This window comes from Carlito syrichta, unplaced genomic scaffold (assembly GCF_000164805.1).
Source record: "Carlito syrichta isolate Samal-C Ts95f unplaced genomic scaffold, Tarsius_syrichta-2.0.1 Scaffold305756, whole genome shotgun sequence".
Classification (NCBI taxonomy): Eukaryota; Metazoa; Chordata; class Mammalia; order Primates; family Tarsiidae; genus Carlito; species Carlito syrichta.
Genome location: NW_007249852.1, coordinates 722,700 through 749,492, shown reverse-complemented (window position 1 = coordinate 749,492; position 26,793 = coordinate 722,700). Strand labels below are relative to the sequence as shown.

General features: G+C 46.6%; 1 protein-coding gene across 1 annotated transcript; it reads right to left on the bottom strand.

The window, feature by feature from the left end:
- Positions 1-199: 199 nt before the first annotated feature.
- On the bottom strand, positions 200-26,787 carry ADORA2B (adenosine A2b receptor). Its single transcript, XM_008062609.2, has 2 exons — positions 26,416-26,787; positions 200-1,264 (listed from the first exon to the last, which is right to left on the bottom strand). Exons 1-2 carry the CDS (start codon positions 26,748-26,750, stop codon positions 601-603), a joined length of 999 nt encoding a protein of 332 aa, XP_008060800.1. The 5' UTR covers positions 26,751-26,787; the 3' UTR covers positions 200-600.
- Positions 26,788-26,793: the final 6 nt, after the last annotated feature.

The following is a 26,793-nucleotide window of genomic DNA, read 5'->3' as shown; positions in this document are numbered from 1 at the left end:
GTAGGAATTCTATTTCACTAGTTTCTCTTCCTCTAAGATAGTTTTCTATATATGGAAAAGAATGGAGCTTAAAACTGTTATGTATTGATAATTCTCTGTAAGAACATATGAGACATGATTTCCCTAAATTAATACAACAGTTTCTTGATTGAAGAATTATACTTTTAAATTTCCAGGTCACCTTCCTAGGAATAAGTACACATTTTCAGTACAGCCAACTTTTATTTTTCCATTGCCACCACATTTAAAAATATTTGTATTATAATAGTTCACAGTGTTTCACAGTAAAATTGTTTCAGTCATTTTCTACCATAAATGAAGCAGACTTTTAAAAACAAAACAAAAGTCTTTTAGAGTCCATTCAAGCTACCAGCATTAACCCACAATAAGAACAGCGACATAGACCATAAATATATTTGTCTACCCTTGGAGCCTATTAATGACACATACATATTAGCTAGATATGTGGTAACTCCAGTGAAGTGCTCAAAAGAGGCATATTCTTGTGAGCTATAGCTGTCTTTCACAATGAGAAGTAGCCAGTCATATCCTCTTTGTTTATTGTGAATTTGTGCCTTCTCAAAGAGGCCAAAGCCTAGGTCATAGGCCCACACTGAGAACAGGCTGTGTCCCAGCCTGCCCATTCCCACTCTTGATATCTGTCTGGCAAAGAACATACCTGGAGATGATTTTGTGAAAAGTATCGCGGAAGTCTCGGTTCCGGTACGCATAGACAATGGGATTGACAACTGAATTGGCATGTGACAGGAGAATGGCCATATTCATTGCCCACTTGGGCTTATTTTTAGCCCGAGCTGGCTGAAAAAGAGTGACACAATTGATGGCATGTACTGGTAGCCAACACAGAGCAAATATCCCCACAATCATGGCCAGCGAGTTGGCCGCGTGGATCTCCCGCTGGAGAATGGTCCTTGAGTGATCCATCAGCTCAGTGCGCTGAAGTTGCCTGCAGGCCACCATGAAGATCTTGATGTAGATCACCAGCATTATGAGCAGTGGGGGCAGAACACATCCAAAGAAATTGAAATATACCATGTAGCTCATGGGGACCACATTCTCAAAGAGACACTTCACACGGCAGCAGCTTTCATTCGTGGTTCCATCCCAGGGTTCCGTGCAGTTGTTGGTAGCACTGTCTTTACAGTTCCACCCCAGGAATGGAGTCAATCCGATGCCAAAGGCAAGGACCCAGAGGACAGCAATGACCCCTCTTGCTCGAGTCCCAGTGACCAAACTTTTATACCTGTTCAAAGAACATCATTTGTTATGGTCAGTTTACAGTACTCTGCAACCAATCCAAGACCCTACCAATGCTTTTGTGCCATGACCTAACAATTTCTAAAATTCACCCTCCAGGACACCATGGCTTTTACCCTCAGCATTAGAAACATAAGCAGATATTAACAGCTTTGTTCTAACAAGCTCAGTAAGATTTTTATTCTTTTTTTTTTTTGAGTTGGAGTCTCACTCTGTCGCCCAGACTGGAGTGCAGTGGCCGCTCCCGGCCACCGCAGCCTCGGCCTGCTGGGATCTAGCGATCCTTCCGCCTCAGCCTTCCATGTAGCTGGAACTACAGGCATGCATTACCACACCCGGCTAATTTGTTGATTTATTGTAGAGATGAGGTCTCACCAAGTTGCCCAGGCAGGTCTCAAACCCGTGGGCTCAGGCAATCCACTCACCTCAGCCTCCCAAGGCACGGGATTACAGGCTGAGCCACCAAGCCTGGCTAAGATTTTTATTCTTGACTTAGAAACTCATTTCTGTTTATTGACAAAGGATAATCAATGACATGAGGTAGAGAAGCCTTAAAGGAGTATATTAAGTCTTCACTTAATGTCATTGATGGGCTATTGGAAACTGACATGAAGTGAAATGATACACTGTGTTGTAGGAGTTTTTATATTATTATGATAAGATTGGTTTTGTTATACAGTATGTCATTTCATGAGTCCTCACATCATTAAGTGACAGCTTACCATACTTTCTAATTACCTAGGTACTGTCTTTTGAGTTTGGTTCTTCTGTAAGACATTGATTGTTCTAGGTCATTGAGATACACCAGTAAACAGAACACAAAGACCCCTGCTGAGTTTTTTATTTTGAGTCGGGATCTCACTATCATCCAGACTGGAGTACAGTGGCATGATCACAGCTCACCCACAGCCTTGACTTCCTGGGCTCAGGTGGTCCACCCACCTCAGCCTCCCAAGTAGCTGGGACAAAAGGCATGTGCCATCACATCCAGCTAATTTTTAAAATTTTTTGTAGAGATGGGGTCTCACTGTGTTGCCTAGGCTGGTCTCGAATTCCTAGGCTCAAGTGATCCCCCTACCTTGGCCTTCCAAATTGCTGGGACTACAGATGTGAGCCACCCCACCTGGCCTGTGCTAAATTTTAAAAGACTTAAATTCTAGAAGGAGAAAACATAATAAACAACAGATATAAGTAAATAGTACAGAGATATGTGTGGTATGAAAGAGCAGAGTAAGGAAGATGAGGACTGGCAGGACTGCAGTTTTAAAAAGGTTGGTTAAGAGAGGCTTCACTGATAAGGCAACATTTGAACAAAGGCCTGAGAATGTGGGCACTGGAGTCAGGCAGCAATATCTATGGCTCTGGGCAAGAATCTTTCCATTAGGGTAGCAGCTGGGTACATCTTTTCAGTCTCCCACAAATAACAAAAAGTTTGCCTCGGACTATGGACAGAATAATTTCTGAATACTTGTGCATACTGCTGGAGAACTAGCGTTCTGGCAGTGCCTCTTAATATCGACAAATAGTATAGCAGCAGAGTTGATTAAAAAATTAATAATTGCTATTTCCCAATTTTTGTCATTTTTTTAACCATTAAATCATATTAAAAATCACTGGAAACCATAGTAGATTTTTAGACATTTTGTTATAAACTAGTGTATACATGGTTTATAGCAAAGGTATAAGCTTAATAACTAATCCACAATATGTATGTAATATGTAAAAGAATGTACCTAATGTAAAGTATAAAATAAATGAAATACAATCTTTCTGTAATCTGGGATATCATTTGATTCATGTTACCTTAAGACTTCTATAGAAAGTGTCTGATTTCCTCTGCTTGCAGGATACGTCTTGTACTTTTCAGCTTGGCCCACAGAGCCCTCCAGGCCTCAGTCCCACATATCCAGTGCCTGCCATTCCTGACCAATGGCTCCCTTCTGGCTCATGCTATTCTCAACATTGGATAAAACACCTGTTCCTCTTTCAGGGGTTGCCTGTTTATCTGTTACATGTTGTTTTCCTCAACTAGAATGTCAATTTTTTTTTCTTTTCTTTTTTTTTTTTTTTTTTGGAGTTGGAGTCTCACTCTTGCCCAGGCTAGAGTGCAGTGGCACACTCACACCCACCGCAGCCTTGAACTGCTGGGCTCAGGGGAATCCTTCCAACTCAACCTTCCAAGTAGCTGGAACTACAGGCATACGCCATCATGCCCAGCTAATTTTTCTTGATTTATTGTAGAGACGAGGGCTCACCAAGTTTCCCAGGTTGGTACTGAACCCCTGGGCTCAGGCAATCCTCTGGCCTCAGCCTCCCAAAGCACTGGGATTATAGGCCTGAGCCACTGCACCAGGCCAGAATGTCAACTTCTTAAGAACTGGGACCTTGTCCATTTGTATTGGTATCCCTGGGACCTGGCACATAGTAGGTTCTTATATGACTACTGAGTATACACTCCTCATTTGTTATCTGATTTACTAAACAGCTTTAAACAAGCTTCTGCCTACTAAGAATACTTGATGCCGTGGCCTGGATAGGCAAAAAAACTGGTGGTTTGCTGATGAAGTTAACTGAGGTCTTGCTTTGTAATTTACAGTGATCGCTTATCTTTTCTGTTCCCTATTAGGGCACCTCTCAGCAATAGGCAGTTCAGTTGTGGGGCCTTACTACAGATGACTTACTTGTTCTTGGCCATTGAATCCGTCATTTCCAAACCCTTTCTGCTTCCCTTCTCATTCAGGAATGTAAAGCCTTCCTTAAAAAAATGTTATTCCAAGCTGGGCTCGGTGGCTCAGCCTGTAATCCCACGTCTTTGGGAGGCTGAGGTGAGTGGATTGCCTGAGACCATGGGTTCGAGACCCGCCTGGGCAGCGAGACCTCATCTCTACAATAAATAAAAAAATCAGCCGGGCGTGGTAGCACATGCCTGTAATTCCGGCTACTCGGAAGGCTGAGGCGGAAGGATCGCCAGAGCCCAGCAGGTCGAGGCTGCGGTGGCCGGGAGTGGCCACTGCACTCCAGTCTGGGCGACAGAGTGAGACTCCAACTCAAAACAAAACAAACAAAAATGTTATTCCGCCAGGCTCGGTGGCTCAGCCTGTAATCCCACGCTTTGGGAGGCTGAGGTGAGTGGATTGCCTGGGCCCGTGGGCTCGAGACCCGCCAGGGCAACTTGGCGAGACCTCATCTCTACAATAAATCAAAAAAAACAGCCGGGCATGATAGCACATGCCTGTAATTCCGGCTACTCGGAAGGCTGAGGCAAAAGGATCGCCGGAGCCCAGCAGGTGGAGGCTGCAGTGGCCGGGAGCAGCCACTGCACTCCAGTCTGGGCGACAGAGTGAGACTCCAGCTCAAAAAAATATATATATCCCTTGCCATTGCTTCACCGTAGATGTGAATAACACAGTTAGTCCCTACAGGCTAACCAGGAAGCCTCCTAAAGGCACAGCACTTAGAATCACAGGACAGCCTGCCCTTATTCCTTCTTTAGTGTTCACAAGACTCAACTATAAGTTGAGTACTGCTGATTACAGGCTAGTCCTAGGAAATGAAGTTATATTTAGGGTAAGCAAATCATGGCACTTCCATTCTCTTTTTGGTGATTGGTCTGGGTGGATATGTGAGGTGGTTCTGGCTAGTGAGATAAAAGGTTGTCTGCTAGGGAACCTCCAGGAAAGAGAAACCTATGTGGAGAGCTCTGCCCCATGCCCACCCTTTTCTGCTTTTGATGTCTGTGGGAGGCTGTGGTGCTGTGATGCCTAGAGCTACAGCAACCATCTTGTGACCATGAGAGACAAACCTGGAGACAAAGCCAATGGCAAAGCAGAAGGAAGAAAAGAGCTCATGTCCTTGATGACCTCTATGAACCACTAAACCAACCCTAGAACCATCGTGTTAAACATCTTGATTTGCTGACAGCCCTGTTAGGTATTCTGTTAACTGCAGCCAGAAGCATACAAACTGGATAGGATCTTTTCTAATCCAATCCCTCTTATTTCAGAATTGAGGAAACAGAGATACAAAGTCTTTGAAAAACAAAGCTAATGCACAAACCAAAGACCAGAAGCTAAGTTAGGACTCACTCCTTGCATTATGTCATGCTGCCTCTTATTTTACCTTTTCTTTTAAAGCAATATTAGGTTCAGAGTACACTGTACACCAGAGGGCTTGTTTGTGCAGGTGGCTTCCCACTAGAGTTCAGAACAACTGGAATCCACCCACATCTGAACTTCTCATAACTGCTGGGTCCCACACATTTGAAAACACACTTTTATGCCAAATTGTCTTGGATTAGGGAAAGCAGCTGATTCCATTAAGGTAGCAGCTGGTCACAGCTTTATCTATGAACCCCCATCACCGCCTCTCTTCTCTGTTGGTTCATTATTTCACTCAAAGAGTTCTTCCTGTATACCACGCATTCTTCTAGGCACTATGGAAACATAATCACTGCCTTCGTGGAACATATACTAATGGAAAATATAAAAATATCTAGTTATGAATAGGGATGGGTTCAACTATACCAAAATGAACAGGATGCAGTGATCAGAGAAAAACAGGGAAACCTTGGATATAGAATAGCAGGAAGGCCTCTCAGGTAGAAAGCTAAAGGTTGAAAAGGAATGAAAAATTTGAAAAGTAGAAGAACATTCCAAGCAGAGAGAACAGCATGTACTAAGGCTTTCAGACAGGAAAGAATGTTAGTTCCCTAAAGAAGCAAAAGGAAATGTGAAGGAGCCCAAAATGAGGCAGAGGCCAGTTCGCAGGCCACAAAGAGCCAGTGAGGGCCTTTAAGCCGAAGAATGGCACTGATTTATGCTGTTAATGTTCACCCAACCACAGTATGGAGACTGAATTTCAGGGGAGCAAGAAGAGAATAGAGAGATCAGATAGGAAACTATTTCGGTAATTGACTCAAGAAAATGTTGACTTGGGCCAGAGTAACAGCAAAGATGATACAAATGAACATGCACTTTGGAGGCAGAACCAACAGGTCTTGTAGATGGACTGGGTGCAGGAAGATGAAGAATCAAAGATGATTCTGTAGAGTTTTTCCCCTCATGTACTGGCATTTACTGAAAGAAAGGATTAAAGGAGGAGTGAGATTAAAATCAAGAGAATCATGGATATTAGTATACTGATGAAAATGATCAGTAGATGGATAAAAAAATGTGGTACATATACACAATGGAATATTACACAGCCATAAAGAAGAACAAAATTATGAACTTCAATGCAACTTGGATGGACTTAGAGTCTATAATACTCAGTGATCTATCACAGAAACAAAGAACTGAGTACCACATGTTCTCATTCATAAGCAGACCCTGAACAATTATAATACTATAAGAAAGGGATTGGCAGTAGTGGGAAACTGCCAGGAGAGGCGGGGGCACAGCTCATCAACAAGGGCACCTGCATAATGAACATTTGTATGCCTATCCCTGACTGCTGTTACATCAGAGGAATATGAAGTCATTAGCTGAGGGAACAGAGGAACCACATAACCAAATGGTAAGTCTCAGAGACAAATGCCTGCAGACGCCCTCCTCCAGCTGTCCAGAAGACATCAGTAGCATAGAGCTACCACCACCTAAGTACCCACTCTGGGCAGTACTATGCTGTGTGCCTTTCACATCTCATCAAACTATGCCTCATGAGGTAAGAGCTGCTACCTCAGTTTACAGGTATAGAGCCTGAGGCTCAGAAAAGTTAAATGATTTGCTGCCACTAAATTGCCGTCAGGACACAAACATAATCTAATTTGATTTCAACTTTGCCCAAAGAAGTCATTTTCCTGCTTAGGAACATATAGCTCCTCAGTGCTTATCTCACATATCCCAGCTTCCCCCCACAGCCTGGTCAACCATCCATAGGTCAGTTGCTTCACTTTCTTCCCCCAGACACATCTGCCCTTGCCAGTTCCAGGGAGGCCACTCTGAAGGCATCCATGTGGGAATTAGAGACCTAAGGGAAGGAGCCTCTGCTACCCTCCTGGAGGCAGTCCTCAAGCACAGCAAGAAGACACGTGTGCTATCTTTATTCTGTTGGAGTACATAACCACACTCTTCAGGCACAGCCATTATAGGGAGCAGGCCTGCACCCTGCTGTTATTATATATGTATACCAAACTTTTCTGAGCCTCAGTTCACATACTCAAGTCCTGCAGTCAGCCCTGTGGAACCCACGTAAATCAAAAGTTGGCCTTCTGTATTAGTGGGTTTCACATCCTGCAAATACTGTATTTTCGATTTGTATTTGGTTGGGAAAAAAGTCCACATACAAGGGGAACCCCCCCAAAACAATGATCTTTTGGGGGGCAGGCCCCTTGTAGTACAGGCTTCCTCCACTAGGTATGTATTCTGTGAACCCATCGGCATCAGTGTACCAGCTAGCATTGTGAGAGGCTGTGGTCAGCTTCTTGTGAAATTTTTTTGAGTTTCAATGCATCTGCCCATTTCATGATGGGTGATTTACATGAACAAGCTGACCACACTACACTGAGTGTTCAGCAGTTTTTGACCAAAAACAGCATAACCCCTGTACCCCATCCTCCCTATTCACCTGAGCAACTTTTTGTTGTTTCCCAGGATGAGAAAAGTCCTCAATGGAAAACATTTTGCCAATGGAGAAGAGGTAAAACAAAAAAACGGCAAAAGCACTAAAAGCCATCAAAATTAAAGAGTTCAAAACTGTTTTGAACAGTGGAAAAAGCATCTCAATAGGGGTACTGCATCAAACAGTACTTTGTAGGTGACTAAAGTTTAAATACGTAAGAATAAATAATTTTTTTTTTTTTTTTTAGTTAGAGTCTCACTCCGTTGCCCAGGCTAGAGTGCAGTGGCTGCTCACAGCCACCCCACCGTTGACCTGCTGGACTTTGGCAATGCTTCTGCCTCAGCCTTCCAAGTAGCCAGAATTTCAGGCGTGTGCTACCACGGCCAGCTAATTTTTTAATTTTATTGTAGCGACGAGGTCTCACCATGTTGCCCAGGCTGGTCTCAAACCCATGGGCTCAGGCAATCCTCTCACCTCGGCCTCCCAAAGTGCTGGGATTACTGCCTTGAGCCACCGCGCCTGGCCAAATACACAATTTTCAATAACTAAATTCTGGGTTTGTTGCCCCCAATAAACAGACCTACGCAATTCAAACTCGTGTTCAAGTGTCAACTGTAGTGGTTTTGTCCACAGTTCCTGGCCCCCAACTCCAAAATCACTTGTTATTTCTCCCCAAGGCAGGCCATAGAAACTGAAAATACACTCTAGTCTTCCCCTGCCTTTCTGTCTTAGAGCTGGCCACGAAGAAATTACTTAACCTACCTTGTTTGATTGTAGATTCTAAGACCCTACTTCAGAAGGGGTCCTGCCCCATCCCCTAGAGGAAGGAATGTTACACAGAAAGGCCAAGAAGAATCTGAACAGACAGGCCTTGCTGGGTTTCTCCACGCAGTCTAAAATAAAGATCATACACTTTCTATCCAATCACATCTCTACACAGTTACCCATGCTTCAATTATGTCCATCCAATGAAGTGTCCATAAAAGGCCCAAGAGGACAATGCACAGAGATGTTCAGGACAGCTGAACACATGGTGTGTCCAGGGAAGGCACAGAAGTTCTGCACTCCTGCCTCCATACCTCATCCTATGCATCTCTTCATCTGTGTCCTTTGTAATATCCCTTATATTACACAGAAAATGTATCTTCCCGAGTACTGTAAGCCACTCTAGCAAATTAAGCTCAAGGAAGAGGTCTTAGTATCCCGATTTCTAGCCAGTTGGTCAGACCCTAGAGCTTGCGATTGGAATCAGAAGTGGAGGGCAGTCTAGTAGAACTGAGCACTCAACCTATGGGATCTGAAACTATCTCCAGGTAGATAGTGTCATAATTGAAGCTAGCATCTGCTGCAAACTTGATTGCCTGCTTGTTGGTAGTGAGAAATCCCTTCACGCTTGATCACAGAAGTCTTATGTGTTCATTGTAATGTGAGAGAAGAGAGAAACCAGTTATGTGGTTATATCACTCTGGGCTCTGTAATAGCAGGACACCTGGCCTCCACAAGACACCCAACTGAACCTAGGCACAGGGTAGGAGACAGAGATGCTATAGGAGACAAGCAGGTGTCCTTGTACTAAGCAGGACACTGGAAAGGATGACCCCTTGGGTCTCTGGCATCTCATGAAAGCTCTGGTAACCTCCTGCCTTTTCTCTCATTTCCACTTCCAGCTGTGCCTCTGTCCTCTCCCTGAACGCCTGTCTCCCTCCCTGGCCCCACTCCTTGCTGTGGTCTCCACACCTCACTCTCCGTGCACCAGTGGGTGTCAGAACATCCTCAAGTCTGCATGTATGTGTCCACCTCCCCAAAACATTCTGGAAAGGCACAGGCCACATTATTTCATTCGCCAGCCCCTGTGCCAATCACTGCTCTGCTGCAGAGGGCACTGAGCACCACAGTGAGGCCAGGGAAGCAGGGTAGCTGCCCCAAGTGTAGGAGAGTAAATAACAAGCGACTGAGAAGGGAGTCCAGGAAACACAGGCAGCTTTATTATTCCAAACAAGGCAAAAACAATCCCAGCCTTTGCAGGCCCACACAAGAGGGGTGTTCTGGGAAAGTCCACACTCTGGAAATGGCTATGCCCCACTGCTGTGTATGGAGCTGTGCTCCGATCCATCCATTCTCCTTATAAGGAGCTCATTAGCTAAGGAGATTGATAGAAAAACAGTCACATGGAGGGAATCAACAAAGGGGAACAGTGTGAACACTGAAGTTATATAATCAAAGGGGGAACCGCTGAGTTCCATAATAAGTGCTGGCCTATTTCTGGGGCAGGGTCTCCTCCTATTCTGGCTCTGCAGCCCTCAGCTCAAACCTGGTTGCTTTCTCAGCCTCAGAATTCGGTTCCCATCTCAGGGTGCTGCTAGTTGAGGTCCCCAGGTGCAGCTACCCTGGGCAGTGACACTGAACCTGACCAGTCCAGACAGCGGCTGAATAGAGCCCGGGTTCCCTATCAGAAACAGTGACTCCAGCTGCTGCTGAGGCTTTTAACACAGATGTCTTGTGTATATATAAAAGTGCTTTAGAAATGCAAATTGCTAAGCAAATTGCTAAGTGGGTTCTATCACTGCTTCTTAAAATTGTTGTTTCAAAATTTTTTTCATCTCACTCACAAGTTTCATTCTCTGAAATGTAAAAATTTCTGCCATTAAGCAATATATACATTCTTAGAAAACTTCATGTTCTCTAAAATTGCACACAATTAACAACTTATGTGAAAAATGGGGTGAGGACAGACCACTGAAACCTACAAAATGTAACTAGAGCACTAGCAAAATTCCTTGGACCACCCAGGCAGGCAGTTTAGCCGGGTGAGAGATTGCCACAGTGGGTATTAAAAGTATACCAAAAAAGTCACATGGGAATCTTGGGCAAACTTTAATTAGAGCTAGACTGACAGGTGCCAAGACAACGCAGATGATAAAGAAGTTCTGAGCTAGGGAACTGTCACTAAGTTGGCCACGAAGGCAGGGTAGCCTGCCACAGCCAAGATCTCAGCAGGCTAGGATACAGCTTTTTGAGGAGGAGTGCCAGCCACAGGCACTGTTTTTATTCTCCTTGTTCCTGGGGACCCACAGAGCTCTGCTGCAGAGCAATCAAACTCTTGATTTCCTTTTCCTTTTCTGCTGAAGACTATAATTCTACTCCCACTATTTCACCTCCTTTGCCTAGGCAAAATCATAGATGAACCAAAGCTATGTTTGCATTAGACTAGCATCCCTCCCCTATTTACTTACAACATGTGAACTGATTCACAGTAAAGAAATTCACATGGAAGCAGGGCAGTCTGTACACCACTGAGCTCTCATGGCAGCCCAGGGTTGCCTGGAGCACCTCTCCAAAGTACCTACCACATAAGTCGGCATTTTCTGTATCCTTCCACTGAAGATGAGCTCTTTCAATGGCAGAGACTCTATCTTGCCCACAGTTGTATCCAAAACACCAAACAAGGTGCCTGGTAAGCAAATGTTGAAAGAAAGCCTAAATTTGTAGGAAGGGAAAAGAACTCTGCCTTCTTAATCACCTATACATGTTTATCATCCTCTTGGTAGCTCTAAACAAAGCAGGGCATAGGGTATGTGAACATGGTTTGAGCTTCAGTTTACAGACAAGAGACTATCTATATTAAGAAGAGACATTTTTATGATGAGTAGTTGCCTCCTATTTTTCACATTTCCCATAAAATCAAACCAAAAGAGTTTTTTTTAATTTTTTTATTTTTTTGCATTGGAGTCTCACTTTGTAGCCTAGACTGGAATGCAGTGGCCGCTCCCGGCCACTGCAGCCTCGACCTGCTGGGCTCCAGCAATCCTTCTGCCTCAGTCTTCCAAGTAGCCGAAACTACAGGCGTGCGCTACCACGCCCAGCTAATTTTTGAGTTATTGCAGAGACAAGGTCTCCACCAAGTTGCCCGGGTGGGTCTCGAACCCACGGGCTCGGGCAATCCACTCACCTCGGCCTCCCAAAGTACTGGGATTACAGACTGAGCCACTGAGCCTGGCCACAAAATAGTTTTTAAAAAGCATTTGTGAACAGGCCAGGCATAGTGGTTCATGCCTATAGTCCCAGTTACTTGGGAGGCTAAGGCAAGAGGATCACTTGAGGCCAGGAGGTGGAGACCAGCCTGAACAACGTAGTGAGATGCTGTCTCTAAAAAACATTAAAAAAAATTTGCTGGGCTTGATGGCGCATGCCTATGGTCCTAGGTGCTCAGGAGGCTGAAGAAGGATCACTTAAGCCCAGGAGTTTGAGGCTGCAGTGAGCTCTGACTACACACTGCACTTCAGCCTTAGCAACAGAGCAAGGCCCCATCTCAAAAAAAGAAAGTATCGATGAATAGAAGAAGAAAAAAAAATTTTTTTTTGAGTTGGAGTCTCACTCTGTTGCCCAGGCTGGAGTAAGTGGCACACTCACGGCCACCCCAGCATCGACCTGCTGGGCTCCAGCGATCCTTCCGCCTCAGCCTTCCACGTATCTGGAACTACAGGCATGGGGTACCACACCTGGCTAACTTTTTTTATTTATTATAGAGACAAGGTCTCACCAAGGTGCCCATGCTGGTCTTGAACCCACGGGCTCAGGTGATCCACTTGACTTAGCCTCCAAAAATGCTGAGATTACAGGCTGAGCCACTGGGCCCGGCCAGAAGAAGAAAAATTTCATAGCACTATTATAGTATCGTATCTAGAAGTAGAATTCATCATTTTAAAACTTCCTACAAGGAAAACTTTAGATCCAAATGACTTCAGTAATGAATTCTATCAAACAGTTAAGGAACAAATAAAACCATTCTTATCTTTTAAAAAGTAGATACTATTTGACTGTACTGATATGAAGTTCAAGTCTAGGAATGGGAAGCAGGCCTCTCTTTACCATTTGTGTATTGAGGGCAATCTGCCTTGTAACCTGAAGTTGTAGCCTTCAGGTCAGTCTGAGGAAAGGACAGTGCCTGCCTGCCCACTCAATAACAAGGTGCCATCACCAGAGTTGATATTCAGGCTGAGTCCTTCCCAGGAAACAAGGGCCCTCGGCTGCTCTGGCTCCGGAGGGGTTCTCATCTACTCCATGTTCAGACATGTCTGATTCCAGTGGTGGACCAGGCTGGACCTGGGCTGAGCCCACTGTCATATGTAAAGGTGTTGGAAGAAATACCATCTGTCCCTCATAATCACCTAAGAACAATGGGTGAAGAATGCAGGTAGCAGAAAAGAAAGTTGGCAGCATTCTTCACAAGCTTACTATGGCAAGAGGAGGTCTAGAATGGTCTGACAGTGATCTAATCAGTTGAGACGGAGGGTAGGAGCCAGGACCAGGTCTCCCAGAATCCCCTGATGGGAATGGCTTTTGGTGATTAACATATGTTGTTTTCATATATTGGGTAGGACACAGAGAAAGCCAAAGTTTGCTGGGCTCCAGACTCTGATCTCCACATGAAACAAGCAGACCCTGAGAGAAAGAGCCTGAAACCAAATCACAGGAGAAGAAGACAATCTGTCTTCTCCCCAAGAAAGTGCCCTCCCAATGCTGGGGTTAAAATACAACATAACATTAATTGTCAAAAGTATCAGCTTCCACAGAAGGATCCCTTGAGCCCAGGAGTTCAAGGCTGTGGTGAGCCATGATCATGCCACTGCACTCCAGCCTGGGCAACAGAGTGAGACCCTGACTCAAAAAAAAGTACAGCCTCCATATACACAACCAGTTAGAAGAGGGCATCAGGAGGCACGTAATGTCAGTACGTCCTATTATTGATGATGTTAACTTTGATCATAACTTTGACTAATGTCTGCCAACCTTCTCCATTATAACTATTTCCCCCTCTTTAATTAGTAGGTATCTTGTAGTACATATGGAGACTCTAAGTATATTACTTCTCATCAAACTTTCACCCATGAGTTTCAGCGTCTACTGATGAATCTTGCCTGAATCAGTTATTACCATGATAGTTGCCAAGTGATGGTTTCTTAACTCAGTCATTTCCTTCTCATTAATCGGATGGTATTCTACTGTAAGCAGGAGTTCTTCAAGTTCATTATTTAAAAAAATAAATAGATAAACTAGCTGTTGATTGCTAGGGCCCAGAAGAAATGATACTTTAATAGCAATGAGCAAACTTACTCAAATCTTGGTTTCTACATACCATCCACCACTAAAAGGAACGAGGGCTCTCTGGAAAATGGCTAATTTTAAAGGTGGAAAGTACAGCGTGAGTCTGGAATACCCTTCTGTGCCAAAACATAAAGAAGTGCTCAAAAACTGATGGGAATACTTACAGAAGTGACCTTGCAGGGGCTCTCACTGGCCAAGTTTGGGCATCAAAATGAATAACGGGAACAGATTATAACTCACTGAATGAAAATAAAATTCCATAAGTCCATACTGACATTAAAAAAACAATTAAGAGGTAAAGCTCTTCTCTACAGAATGCCAACTGATACACATAGAAAGAATGAGGGGAAAAAAGACAATTACTATTTTATAACCACCATGGTTGCTATGGATTGAATGATCACGTGTTGGAAACTTAATCTCCAATGCAGTGGTGTTGAGAAGTGTGACTTTAAGAGGTGATTAGGTCATGAGGTCTCTGCCTCATGAATGGATTTATGTCACTATAATGGGAGTGGGTTTGCTATAAAAACAAGTTCAGCACTCTCTTATTCTCTCTCTCTCTCATCCTTTCTTACCCTCTCACCTTCTGCCATAGGATGATGAAGCAAGAAAGCCATAACCAGGTGCCGACACCTCGATATTGGAATTCTGAGCCTCGATAACTGTGAGAGATAAACTTATTTTTATTATAAATTACCCACTCTGTGGCACAAAATGGACCAAGATAATACTAATAACTGATTCAGGCAAGAATCAATGGAGAAAACATACCCTTACAGTAAAGAACCCTGGCAGACACAACTTTCACCATATGATCAAATTTAACATACCAACAATGGGACAAACTGATATCTTTTGCCCTTTTTTTTTCTTTTTGAGACAGGGTCCCATTCTGTTGCCTGGGCCAGACTGCAGTGGCACAATCATAGCTCACTGTAATCTAGAACTCCTGGACTCAAATGATCCTCCTACCTCAGCTTCCTGAGTAGCTGGGACTACAGGCGTCTGCTACCATGCTCAGCTTTTTTTTTTTTTTTTTTTTTGGTAGAGGCAGAGCCTCACTATGTTGCCCAGGCTAGACTCGATCCTGGCTTCAAGCAATCTTCCCACCTCAGCCTCCCAAAGTGCTGGGATAACAGGTGTAAGCCACTGTGCCGGGCTTTATCATGTGCCTTCTTATGTGATAGATTGAGAAGGACACAACATCACTCATGTAGACGGTATTGCCACTAAACACATTAAACCTTAACGTAACCATAAGGAAACAACCAAACTCAAATTGAGGGATGTTCTGAAAAAAATAAATAACCTGAACTTAAAAATGTTAATGTCTTAAAAGACCAAAATAAACAAAAAATTGAGGAAATATTTCAGATTAAAGGAGCATATTAAATGCAAGCATGATCTATCATTGGAACACGTATTGAAAAAAGAACAACTCTAAAGAAATGATTGGGATAATAGGGAACATCTGACTGTAGACTTTGGTATCTGTTAAAATTCCTGAGTGTGAGAATTTTGTGTGAGAGAGAAGGCACATGTAGCAAAATATTAATTTGTGAATTTAAATGCAAGGTATATGGAAATTCATTGTATTCATTTTGCAACTTAAAAACTGTGAAAATATACACTGCTTCAGAATGACTCACTTCTGAAACCACAGACGAATTAAGTTAGACAAGCAGACACAAATATATACAGCATAAGTTTGTGGTTCAACACACATACACCACACACCTATGCTACATTTGCTTTGTAATTTTTAAAAAGTCCTTGCAATTCAAAAATAGGTTACTAATGATTTCTGAAAATGCCAAATTTAGGATATATTTGATTCCTCTGTAACACTGCTAACCACCCCCTATCGAAATTTCCCTGTTGGCTTTTCAGAAGCCTGTCTCCTTTTTCTACCTTCTCAGCTTCTCCTGCCTCTCTCCTCCCAGGACATCCCGCACATAATTCTTATTTCCAGACAACAAGCACATCCATCCGTACCAGAGCTAATCCCACCCCCCCACCCTCAGCACATGCGCATGCATGCACGCGAACATGTGCTCATAAACACGCATACTGCCAACTCGTAAATATTTCAAAAGCCAAGCAGTGACTGGATGAAGGACTGAGGATAATGAGAGAACAACGGGCACGAGCCTTTCTCATGACAGAGAAGAAATGGCAAACTGTAAACAAATTACAGATGATGAAGAAGATAGCTGCTGGCTGGGCAGAGTGGCTCACACCTATAATCCCAACACTCTGGGAGGCAGAGGCAGGAGGATCACTTGAGGCCAGGAGTTTGAGACCAGCCTAGGCAACATAGTGAAACCTCGTCTCTACAAAAAAATAAAATAAAAAATCAACCAGGCATAGTGGAACACGTCTGTAGTCCTAGCTTCTCGGGAGGGCTGAGGCAGGAAGATAACTTGAGATGACTTGGAGTTTGAGGTTACAGTGAGCTATGATCATATCACTACACTCCAAGCTGGGTGACAGAACAAGACCCTTTCTCTAAAAAAATTAAAATAAGAAAATTAAATAGCTGCAAGTATGCAGAAAGCTACAAAAGGATCCTGGGTGCCTCCCAATGTGAGTGTCATTTTAAGGAGCACGTGAAAATGAGGAAGAATCATCAGATAAGGAGGTAGAGCGAATAACATTCCAGGCAGGGAGAAAAGCATGAGCAAAGGCTTGAGCTCAGTAAGTTTCAGGAACTGAGAGGCAGACTGAGAAGCAGACAAACGAGACAAGAGCAGGATAAGACCAGAGGTGGACACAGGTCCCAGACTAGGAAGGGAACGGGGTAAGGGAGAGATCTGGGACCATATCCTAAGGCACTGGGAGCAATGGGTAAAGGAAGAGGGTTCAAGCAGGTTTTCATTTTAGAAAGATTGTAGCTTTAGCAGGGCATGGTAGCCTGCACCTGTGGTTCTGGCTACTTGGAAGGCTGAGGCAGAAGGATTGCTGGAGCCCAGCAGGTTGATGCTAGGGTGGCCATGAGTATGCCACAGTACTCCAGCCTGAGCGACAGAGTGAGACTCCAACTCAAATACATGAATAAATAAATAAAGCAGCTAAGTGAAGAATAGGCTAAAAGGGCAAGTGTGGATGCAGAGAGACCAGATGGGGGACTAGTGTCCTGGAATAGGGTAGAGGTGGAGATGGGATCAAAGAGAACTGAATGGGAAGAGGGATTTAAGAAGCAGAACTGACAGGGCCTGGTTCTGTAATGTCTTTCAATAAAGCTTCATAATTCTCTACATTAAAACAAAAACAGATTCAGCAGTAGTGCTGAAATCAGCAGTGGAAATCGAGATGTCATAGAAAACTGCTTTGGGAACTTTGCAGGTAGTGAGACTGGTGCAAAGCAGGCGGTATACCAAAGGTGAGGTGGAGAGAGGTGGGAGGTGCTTGAACATGTTTAAATGGGGAGAGGAAAGAGTTTTCAGAGAGACAAGGTGTCATACAGGGAGTGATGAACAGTTCTGGGCTCCCTTAAAGCAGAAGCTGGGTCCAGAGCCAGGTGGAAGGACAGACAGCCCCAAACTCTCCAAGAATCGATCACTACGGTATCTCTCAGCCTGCAGGCACCTTAATTACAACCTATGCAACACTTACCTAAAGACCCCCTATCTTCAAGATTGCACCCCCCCAGCTGCACAGAAATCTGGGAGGCATCCTACATGTTTCTCTCTCACTCAACCTCCAACATCTGAGTCACTAAGTCCTCTTGAATCTTAGTGTCCCTTGTGATCCCATGTCTTCCAGTCAGAAGCACACAGCTCAGTATGTGGTGTCAACCAGATAACGCTCACCAATCACTGGGACTGACTAATCACTCGAGCTGATCTACAGTGGAAGATCGCATACCCATAAATTCCCATTCAGCCTGGCCTTGACTTATCATGTTTCCAGGCCTCATTCACTGATTGCGGTTCTAAGGCCCATCTTTGGTTCTCAGGACTCTTTTCTGTCCTGGTCTCTTGGTTGGCTATGTGGCTTTACCTGCGGCCTCTCTGCTCCACACACTGCCAAACCCCTTGCCTGGCATCAAACATGCTCTGGTCCAGAAGTTCAGATTCTATATCTTTCCAATATCTGTATACTCTGCCTCTGTCTCCATGGCCTCTGCCCTGGTCATGCCTTCTTTCTTCTCACCTGGATGACAACTGGCTATCTTACATAATCTTGTCCCATCAATCCATCCCTCCAGTTGTCTCCCAGTGACTGTTTTATTTATTTATTTTTTTTGGAGTCAGAGTCTCAATCTGTTGCCCAGGCTGGAGTGCTGGAGTGCAGTGGCATGCTCACAGCCACTGCAGCCTCGACCTGCTGGTCTCAGGTGATCCTTCTGCTTCAGCCTTCCAGGCATCTGGAACTACAAGCATGCACCACCATGCCCGGCTAATTTTTTTTTTTTTTTTTTTTTTTATTGTAGAGACGAGATCTCACCGTGTTGCCTAGGCTGGTCTCGAACCGGTGGGCTCAGGCAATCCTCTTGCTTTGGTCTCCCAAAGTGCTGGGATTACAGGCCTGAGCCACCACACCCAGCCCAGTGACTGTTTTAAAATGCAAATCTACCAGCGATTTGGAAAGCTGAGGTGGAAGGACTGCCAGAGCCTAGCAGGTCGATGTGTGGCCATGAGCGTGCCACGGCACTCCAGCCTGGGTGAGAGAGTGAGACTCCAACTCAAAAAAGATTTTTTTAGCTAAAAAAATAAAATAAAATGCAAACCTGACCATATCAAATTCCTGATTGAAATCCTACCTTGGCCTTCCATGTCCTACCTAATTATCACTCCCTACAAAATCACACTTAAATGACAGTAAAAACACACAAAAAGAAATACATTCAAAATCATCCTAAAAGCAGAAGTGGAGGGTGACTTCAGCAAACCTGATTTTTTGATTAATTTCTAGAACCAGAACGTAGATAGGCTCACCAGCATGAGCCACGGAGCCCTAAATCGGAAACATGGATGGCTAGGACAAGTGGTTCCAGTCTAACAAACAGCAGGAACCAGAATGGGATTTACAAAATAACAGAAATCAAAGGAAAGACCACTCTTGGATCAACTTGTGAGCTTCCCCCTCTCCAGTGGAGCTACGTATGGCATTTATCCCTTTACACTCCCACCCCTTCCCTAAGCTGCAGCTTGATACCTAGTGATGGAAGATAAGGTGAGAAGAAGAGTTTTGATTATATACACTCTGCCACATGAAGGACTCTGAACAAGTATTTTTAAAATGTTTTTCAAAATCAAAATTCTTTCTTACAAGTAAATATATGAATGCTAAAATTTTTTTAAAAAGAAGAAAGGAAAAAAATCAGAGGAGAATGAAAAACTAAAGTATTGGAAACTATAAGACAATATTTAGGAGAAAAGATCAGTCAAGGAAGGGAAGTATTCATCTACCTATTAAGAATCCCAGAAAGGCCTAGGCACATGGCTCACGCCTATAATTCCAGCACATTGGGAGACAAAAGTGGGAGGATCTCCCAATGTGCTGGAATTACAGGCATGAGCCATGTACCTAGGCCCTTCTGGGATTCTTAATAGGTAGATAAGGTGAATGGATTGCCTGAGCCCGAGGGTTCGAGATCCGCCTGGGCAACTTGACAAGACCTCATCTCTGCAATAAATCAAAAAAATTAGCCGGGCATGGTAGCGCTCACCTGTAGTTCCAGCTACTTGTAAGGCTGAGGCGTAAGGATCGCCGGAGCCCAACAGGTTGAGGCTGCGGTGGCCGGGAGCGTGCCACTGCCATCCAGCCTGGGCGACAGAGTGAGACTCCAACTCAAAAAAAATAAATAAATAAAAGTGGGAGGATCACTTGAGGCCAGGAGTTTGAGAACAGCCTGGGCAACATAGCTATAGAGCCCTTGTCTCTACACATGCCTGTAGTCCCAGCTACTTGGGAGGCTAAACCTGGAGGATGGCTTGAGCCTAGGGGTTTGAGGCTGCAGTGGGCTGTGATCACACCACTGCATTCCAGCTTGGGTGACAGAGACCCTGACTCAGAAAAAAAAGAAAAAGAAGAAAAGAAATACAGGCTGAAATATTCACAGGAAAAAAAAAAGTAACAAAAAATTGAAGTGGGAGTAGAGAAGAAGGCTTGAATGAGCCCCGGTCCTCACTTTGCATTATTTGGAGTCAGTAGATTCTGCTTAAAGATGGCAGCACAAAATTGGTGTCAGCTATGGAGTGACACTCAGGAAATATGCCAACAGAAACAGTCTGGGGGGCTGACCCAGAGGGACTCTCGCTTTCACTTTTATACCCTTTCTGTACTTCTGAGTGTTTACACTTATGCCCACTGGATGATTTCTAACTCAGAAAATTTTAAAATAAATAAATGTATCTCCTTCATGTACTCACCAGCACCTTCGGGGCAAAACTCCTTAGCCAGCCGCTACCCCACCTCCTCCACCTTCCCAGCCTGACTGCCTGTGCTCACTCACACACCCAAAGTGTGAAGCACCCAAGGCGTGAAGCTAGCTGTAGGAGCTCCTTCCCTGCTCCTGGGCACACACTCCACTCCCAGCTGCAAACGCTCTTTCCTCCCATTCATCCCACACACACAGCTCAAGCATCAACCCTCTAGAAAAAGCACTCCCCCCTCAGCCCAGATGGAGTTGGAAGGCCATCCTCAAACACCTGTTGACAGTCTGTTCTCAACTTTAACTCTGTCCAAGAAGGTACGTTTGCTATTTGCCATGAAGTTCCTGCTGCCAATGGTGATATCTCCAGCCTGTTAGCCTCAGAGAACAAGAGCTTGTCATGTAAATGCCCTTAGGAGAGAATAACCATGTCTGAAGCCCAATGCCTGAAGAGCAGTAATCAATCCGAAGCAGTAGGAAAGGCTGGGCCTCAGTTCACCATCCAAGAAAGGAGAAGGCAGGACGAGATCCTCTACAGGACCTCGCAGCTGTTAATCAGATTCTGTGAGATTTCATGCATGCTGGCCAGGGCTTAGCTTTGTTTTCGCACTCGGCCATATTACTGCTTAGCTGGAGTCTTTTTTGTCCAGGTAATATTAAAAGGGCCTCAATCACAATTTGCTGATGTCCTCATTCATCTACCACTAGATGGGGTGTTTTGGATGACCTTGGAGTCTGGGGTGTTTTGGATGACCTTGGAGTCTGCAGTCTTTCCCATCAGCTTTTCACATGCTTGTTAAGGGCTCCTGGGAAGAGAGGCTTATCTAGTCCTGGCTTTCCCATGTGGCCCTGGGCTAAACAGAACTCTCCGAGCCTCCATCTCCTTATCTGTGGAATGGTAAAGGTACTATATCTGCCCCCATGTAAAGATTAAACAAAATTAGGTACATAAGGTGCCTGGCACATAGAAACAGCTTTAGAACAGTGGCTTCTGTTTACAAGATTGAAAATTCCAATGTCTGGAATAGCTGAGGACATACTTCTCCATATCTGTCCCTGGAGGGTACAACCATGCTGTGATGATAAGCTGACAGATGAGCAGAGTGAGATACAGAGATTGGGTCCTGCCCTGCACATGGTCATCAAGAAAGGAGCCAGATTACCTGAACCATGAAAATGTTAACGTTCGTTCCGTTATGCTCTTCTCCTTATGATCAAAGGCAGCCACTGTGCTTTTCAGAATTCAGTGAAGACGCTGGTCTGCAGCATGAAGTCAGGCACTATTTCCCTGGCAGTGCTGCGCCACCGCAGTTTGTCACCCCAGGCACGCAGAGCAGTTGCATGCTGCCCAGGAGGCTCCTGCCCTCTGGGGGAATTTCCAAGAGCATGTGCCAAGTCCACGTCCACCTCCTCCCAGTACTGCAGTTCCCATGTGCTACTGATAACTGTCCAGCCATGTTGGGTGAACTTATGCCAGGCGAGGGGACAGGGCCTTCAGGTACCCTCTGGATTGGATTGCCCCAGGTCAGACCTGGTTCCAAGACAGGGCCTCACTGACCAGACTGGGCCTCAGCCTCTGTCCAGGCACACGTGTCTCCAGTGGAACCAGCACACCCAGGTACAAGCCCCAGCAAGGCTGAAAGTCCCATCAGTGTTATAACTGGCACCTGCTGCGGGTTTTAAGGTCACTGCTCCAGGTGAAGGTGGAGTTGAGAGGATAAATGACAGGATAATCTGATAACAGGATAAATGACAGCAAGGTAACACCCAGTCCCCAGGGACTCCCTGATGGAGGTAACAGGGTGGCTCCCGCCCTGCATGTGAGAGGCAGGAGCCAAGACCTGCACAGGCAGCGAGAGGATAGGGAAGGGGGGTGCTGATTTACATATATTCATATGCTGATAGGTGGTTTCCTGGGGTTGCTCTAGTAAGGTACCACAAACTTGATGGCTTCAAATAACAAGTATTTATTTCTCACAGTCTGGAAGGCCAAAGTGTGTAATCAAGGTGTGGGCAGGGCCAGCTCCCCCCAGAGACTCTAGGGGAGAATCTGTTCCCTGCCTCTTCCAGCTTCTGGTGGCCGCCCGGTATTCCTCAGCTGTGGCCGCCTCACTCCAGTCTCTGCTGCCCACTCCACAGCCTTCTCTGCGTGTTCATCTTATAAGGGTGCGACTGCATTTAGGGGCACCCAGATAATCCAAATAAGCTCCTCTCAAGATCCACAAAAGGCAGTATTCATTTTGTTTGTTTTTTGCCATGTAAGGGAATATTCACAGGTCCTGGGGATTAACATGTGAACATATTTTTGAAGGAGCATCATTCAACCCACTACAATGGGAGTGATCTGGAAGAGAAAGATAAGACTGATGCAGAAGAAAGAAGGGAGCACCCAAGGAGGGGAGTCTTGGGAAGGACCTAGAGCTGAAAAATATTCCTTCCTAGTGTTATTTCAAAACAACATTGAAGGTGAATTTTTTGGTATAGGAATGATAGCTCAATTTTTAAGTTTTGAAGAAACATTCTGATCTCCTGCCAACTCCTCACCCTAAGTGGAGGCCACACTCTCACCCAAGGCACAAAGTCTTGCTAAGAAGTCTTTAATCCCTACCATACAGACTGGATATGTGAGGCACAGAAGACACCTCAGTGTGGCAAAGAGGGCAGGGAAGGTAGTGAAAGAAGAGTCTATGGGCAGGTCAGACAAACATGCCCCTTCCACGCTGTTGACCCATCCAGCCAAACAAACCCTCCCTGGAAAACACCCTCCACTGGATGTTCCCAGCTTCACTGGGAAAACAGCTGGCTTTCAGCCCTGCAGGAGACTCAGCTACCACAGCACCAGGGAAACTGAGTCCATGGAGCAGGGAAAGCTGCCTGACGGAGCCCAGCGTGGCCTGAAGGGAACAGGATCAAATTAGGGAGGAGGAAGTGCTCCTGCCTGAGGGTAAAATGAGAGCCCAGAGCAGCTGTGGACAGAACCTGCACCCTCCCTGCTGCAGTCCTACACACGCCCACCCCACGGCCCAGGGACCTGCACTGCCTTCCCAGTGGCATCCCTGGGACTGAACCCCACCAGGACCAACGTCAGGAACTGTCTGTGGACCTGGACCAGAGGAACCAGGCTTGTTTCTGTTTGTAGACACCCCTCCATGAAGACAAAGGGCAGTGCCTGCTGTGAACAGACATTCCTTTTTCCAGCCAGGAAAGGTGTCATGTTTGTGACTGGCATCACCTCTGGACTCCCCTTTTCCTTCTACACTGTAATCTCTCTCACGTTAGTAAACATCTTGGCAACTGAGGGGCAGGTGGGGGCTGTGGCATTTGCGGGCACAGGCCTCCTGGTAAAAGCCAGTGAACTGGGAGAAGCTGGGGGCAAGTCCAAGGACTGCCGTTGCCCAGGCAAGAGGCATGCCTAAGCCTTTGGCCCTCACTGCCTGGACCTTACTCTCATTATTGCTTGGCTTCCAAGGGGAGACACCTTCTCCCAAACAGGGCACTTGTGACTTCACTCCCACCTCAAGTTCCATGACCCCAAAGAGGGCCTCAGAACCAAGTCAACACTTGGGACACCCTGGCACCCAGCTTGTGTCAATCAAGTGAGGTGAGCCTCAGGCCCCTGATTCTATAAGCGTTCTCAAACTTCGCTGGAACCAGAAGTCCCTGAATAGAGAGGGATACTGGAATTCCCCCACACAGTCCACCCCAGAGATTCTGATTCAATAGGGCCCAGCAGGGCTCTGAAATTTGCATTTTAACCTGCTCACAGGGGCCATGCTCTCTAGAGGCAGGAACTGCTGAAGCAGTTGAGGGAAGGCCTGCCCCAGGCTCCAGACCAGAACGGCTAAGGGAAGACGTGAGGCCCCAGATGCACCTCTCCAGTCCACCAGGGAGGAGACTGGTGCCCTGGACAGGTCAGAAGCCCACACCTCCTGCACCTCCTGAGGCAGGGGGCAGGAAGCAAGGTGGGGAGGGGGTAGAGGGCGGGCCCCTTGCGCACACTTCTTCCAGACCCCTGAGCTCGTGGCCGGCCCAGAAGGCAGGATGGGACAAGCATCATGGTGAACCCCTCAGAATTCTCTCCTCCCTGCACCTACATCTTCGCTCCAGCCCTTAGCAAATGCAAAAGAGAAGTTAGGGCCCTGTGATTCACATCTCTTTCCCCTTAACATATCCACACCCACTTCTTTCAGGACCCCACCCAACATAAACCGGGACAAGAACTAACAGATTTAAACTTTTATAGAACTTCCTGCTCCCTGTGGCCCAGGAGATTCTTCCAGTAACTCCTCAGTAAGCTGGGGTGTCTCTGGGTCTCTGCCAGGGGCAAGTCTAAGAGGCTTCTCTATTAGATGGGCAACCCAGGCACGGGCTTGTGACTGCCCTGCAGGGTGCAAAAAAACCAAGAGGCCACCATGTAACCAATATGAGAACCAAGAGGCAGGGAAGGGACCCAGAAGAAAGAGAAGAGATGACTGGGCTGCCCCAAGCCTTGGAAATCCCTGGGCTGTCACACCTGATGGGGTGCATGATGCCCCCTGGTCGGAAGCCAGGCGCAGCAGCACATGGAAGGTCCAATGCACACGTCAGGCTCACAGTTCACCCAACCAGGAGGTTCCTGTTCCTGCTGGGACCCAGAACCCAGCCCATAGGAACCAGGCTCAATACATTCGCCTATTCAGTAGGCTCTGGGAGCACTCTTGTGCTCAGTTCCCACAAACACATTTCCCCTACAACCACCTGTTTGCTGCAGGCAGGATCCTCCTCTTTCCCAAACACAGTCCTGCAAGACAGCCTTATGGCACAGGTGGGGACACGGTGCCAGCTCTGAGTTCAAGTTCCCTGAGCAGACTCTAGCCTCCCTAAGCCACTATCCCTTCATCTACAAGATCAGATAAACAGCACCTATCCTCTGGAATTACCGCAGGACTGATAGGTCCACGTTTCATGTAAACTGCCTGGCACAGAGCTGGCATCCAATAAACTAGTTCCTTCCCTTCTTTTCTGTTCTGTGACTTAGTTTCTCCCTGTCACAGCTCCAAATCTAGAGATCCCAAGTTCATTTCAGAAATGCCAAAGGGGTTAGAAGCACCCAAGACAGAGAAAAAATACTTTGAACGGTTTTAATTCATCAGCTACAAGTGGGATTTACGCCAGTTGCTGGCTGACTCCACCCCCTGAATCCTACATTTTCCCAGTGTGCAAGAGAGTGGACAGGTAAGTTATCCACAGTTTTCTGAAATCCTGGTGGCACTTCTCAGCATGCTGGGACAGGGAAGCAGGAGATAAACAGGATTACACAATGGCATAGAGGCTCTACGGGTGCTCGCCAGTGTTAGGTGAACCGGGAAGCACTGTAACTCTCTTTAAAAGTATATGGAGGCGATGTGAGTCACCATCAAGCATGCAGGGACAAATGTCTGTAGCGTTCCCCAAAGTTAACGGGCACCTTCCCCTCAGATCAGCTGGGTCGCTTCATTTTGCAGCCTGCACAGTCTGAAGCTGGGTCCTAAGTAGTGTCCATTCTGACAGTGCGAATTCCCAGCGCCCCAAGTTGCCTTGCACTTGGCCGGAACCTCCCCGGCGTCCCGGACCCCCAGCTCCCCCCCGGCCGCGTTTGCCGGGCGCTCTGGACCCCGACCCGCGCCGGCTCGGGGTGAGCGGGAGGACACAGCCTTCTCTGCAGGAGTGGAGATGCGATCACCAGCCCGCCTGCTGCTGGGCCTCCACCCGCCCGCGGGGGTGGCGCTTTCCCCGGGGTTTCTACGGCGCCTGGGGACCGCACTCCCCGGAACCCCTACGGTTGGCTGTCCCTAGGCACATCCCCTTAGAGGGACGCGCGCATCCGGGACAGTGGGGGGACAGAGGCCGCCGGGGTCCCGCTCCGGGCACCGAGAGGATCGCGGTAGCCCGGGCGCAGGTGCTTCTGGAGGTGGCCGGCGCCCTCCAGGCTGGGAACCAGAACTCCAAGCGCCCCGCGCGCCCCCAGCCTGGCCCGTCTGGGGTCTCCCGCGGGCCGGAACCTGGGCCTGAAGAGGGTGACCCGCTTCGAGGCTTCGACGGGGCTCCGAGGTCGGGGGACGCCGGCGCCTCACCTGAGCGGGACGCAGATGGCCAGGTATCTGTCGACGGCCACGGCCAGGAGGCTGAAGATGGAGCTCTGCGTGAGCACCAGCACGAAGCAAGCGAGGAAGAGACAGCCGTAGAAGTCAGTGCAGAAGCCCAGGCTGATGGTGATGGCAAAGGGGATGGCGAACAGCCCCACGGCCACGTCGGCCGCAGCCAGGGACACTAGGAAGTAGTTGGTGGGAGTCTGCAGCGCGCTCGACGTGCCCACCGCGGCGCACACCAGCACGTTGCCCGCCGCCGACAGCGCGGCGATGGCCAGCTCCAGCGCCACGTACAGCGCGTCCTGTGCCTCCAGCAGCATGGCCGCGCCGGCCAGGCCCCGCGCGTCCCCTACCGGAGCCGCG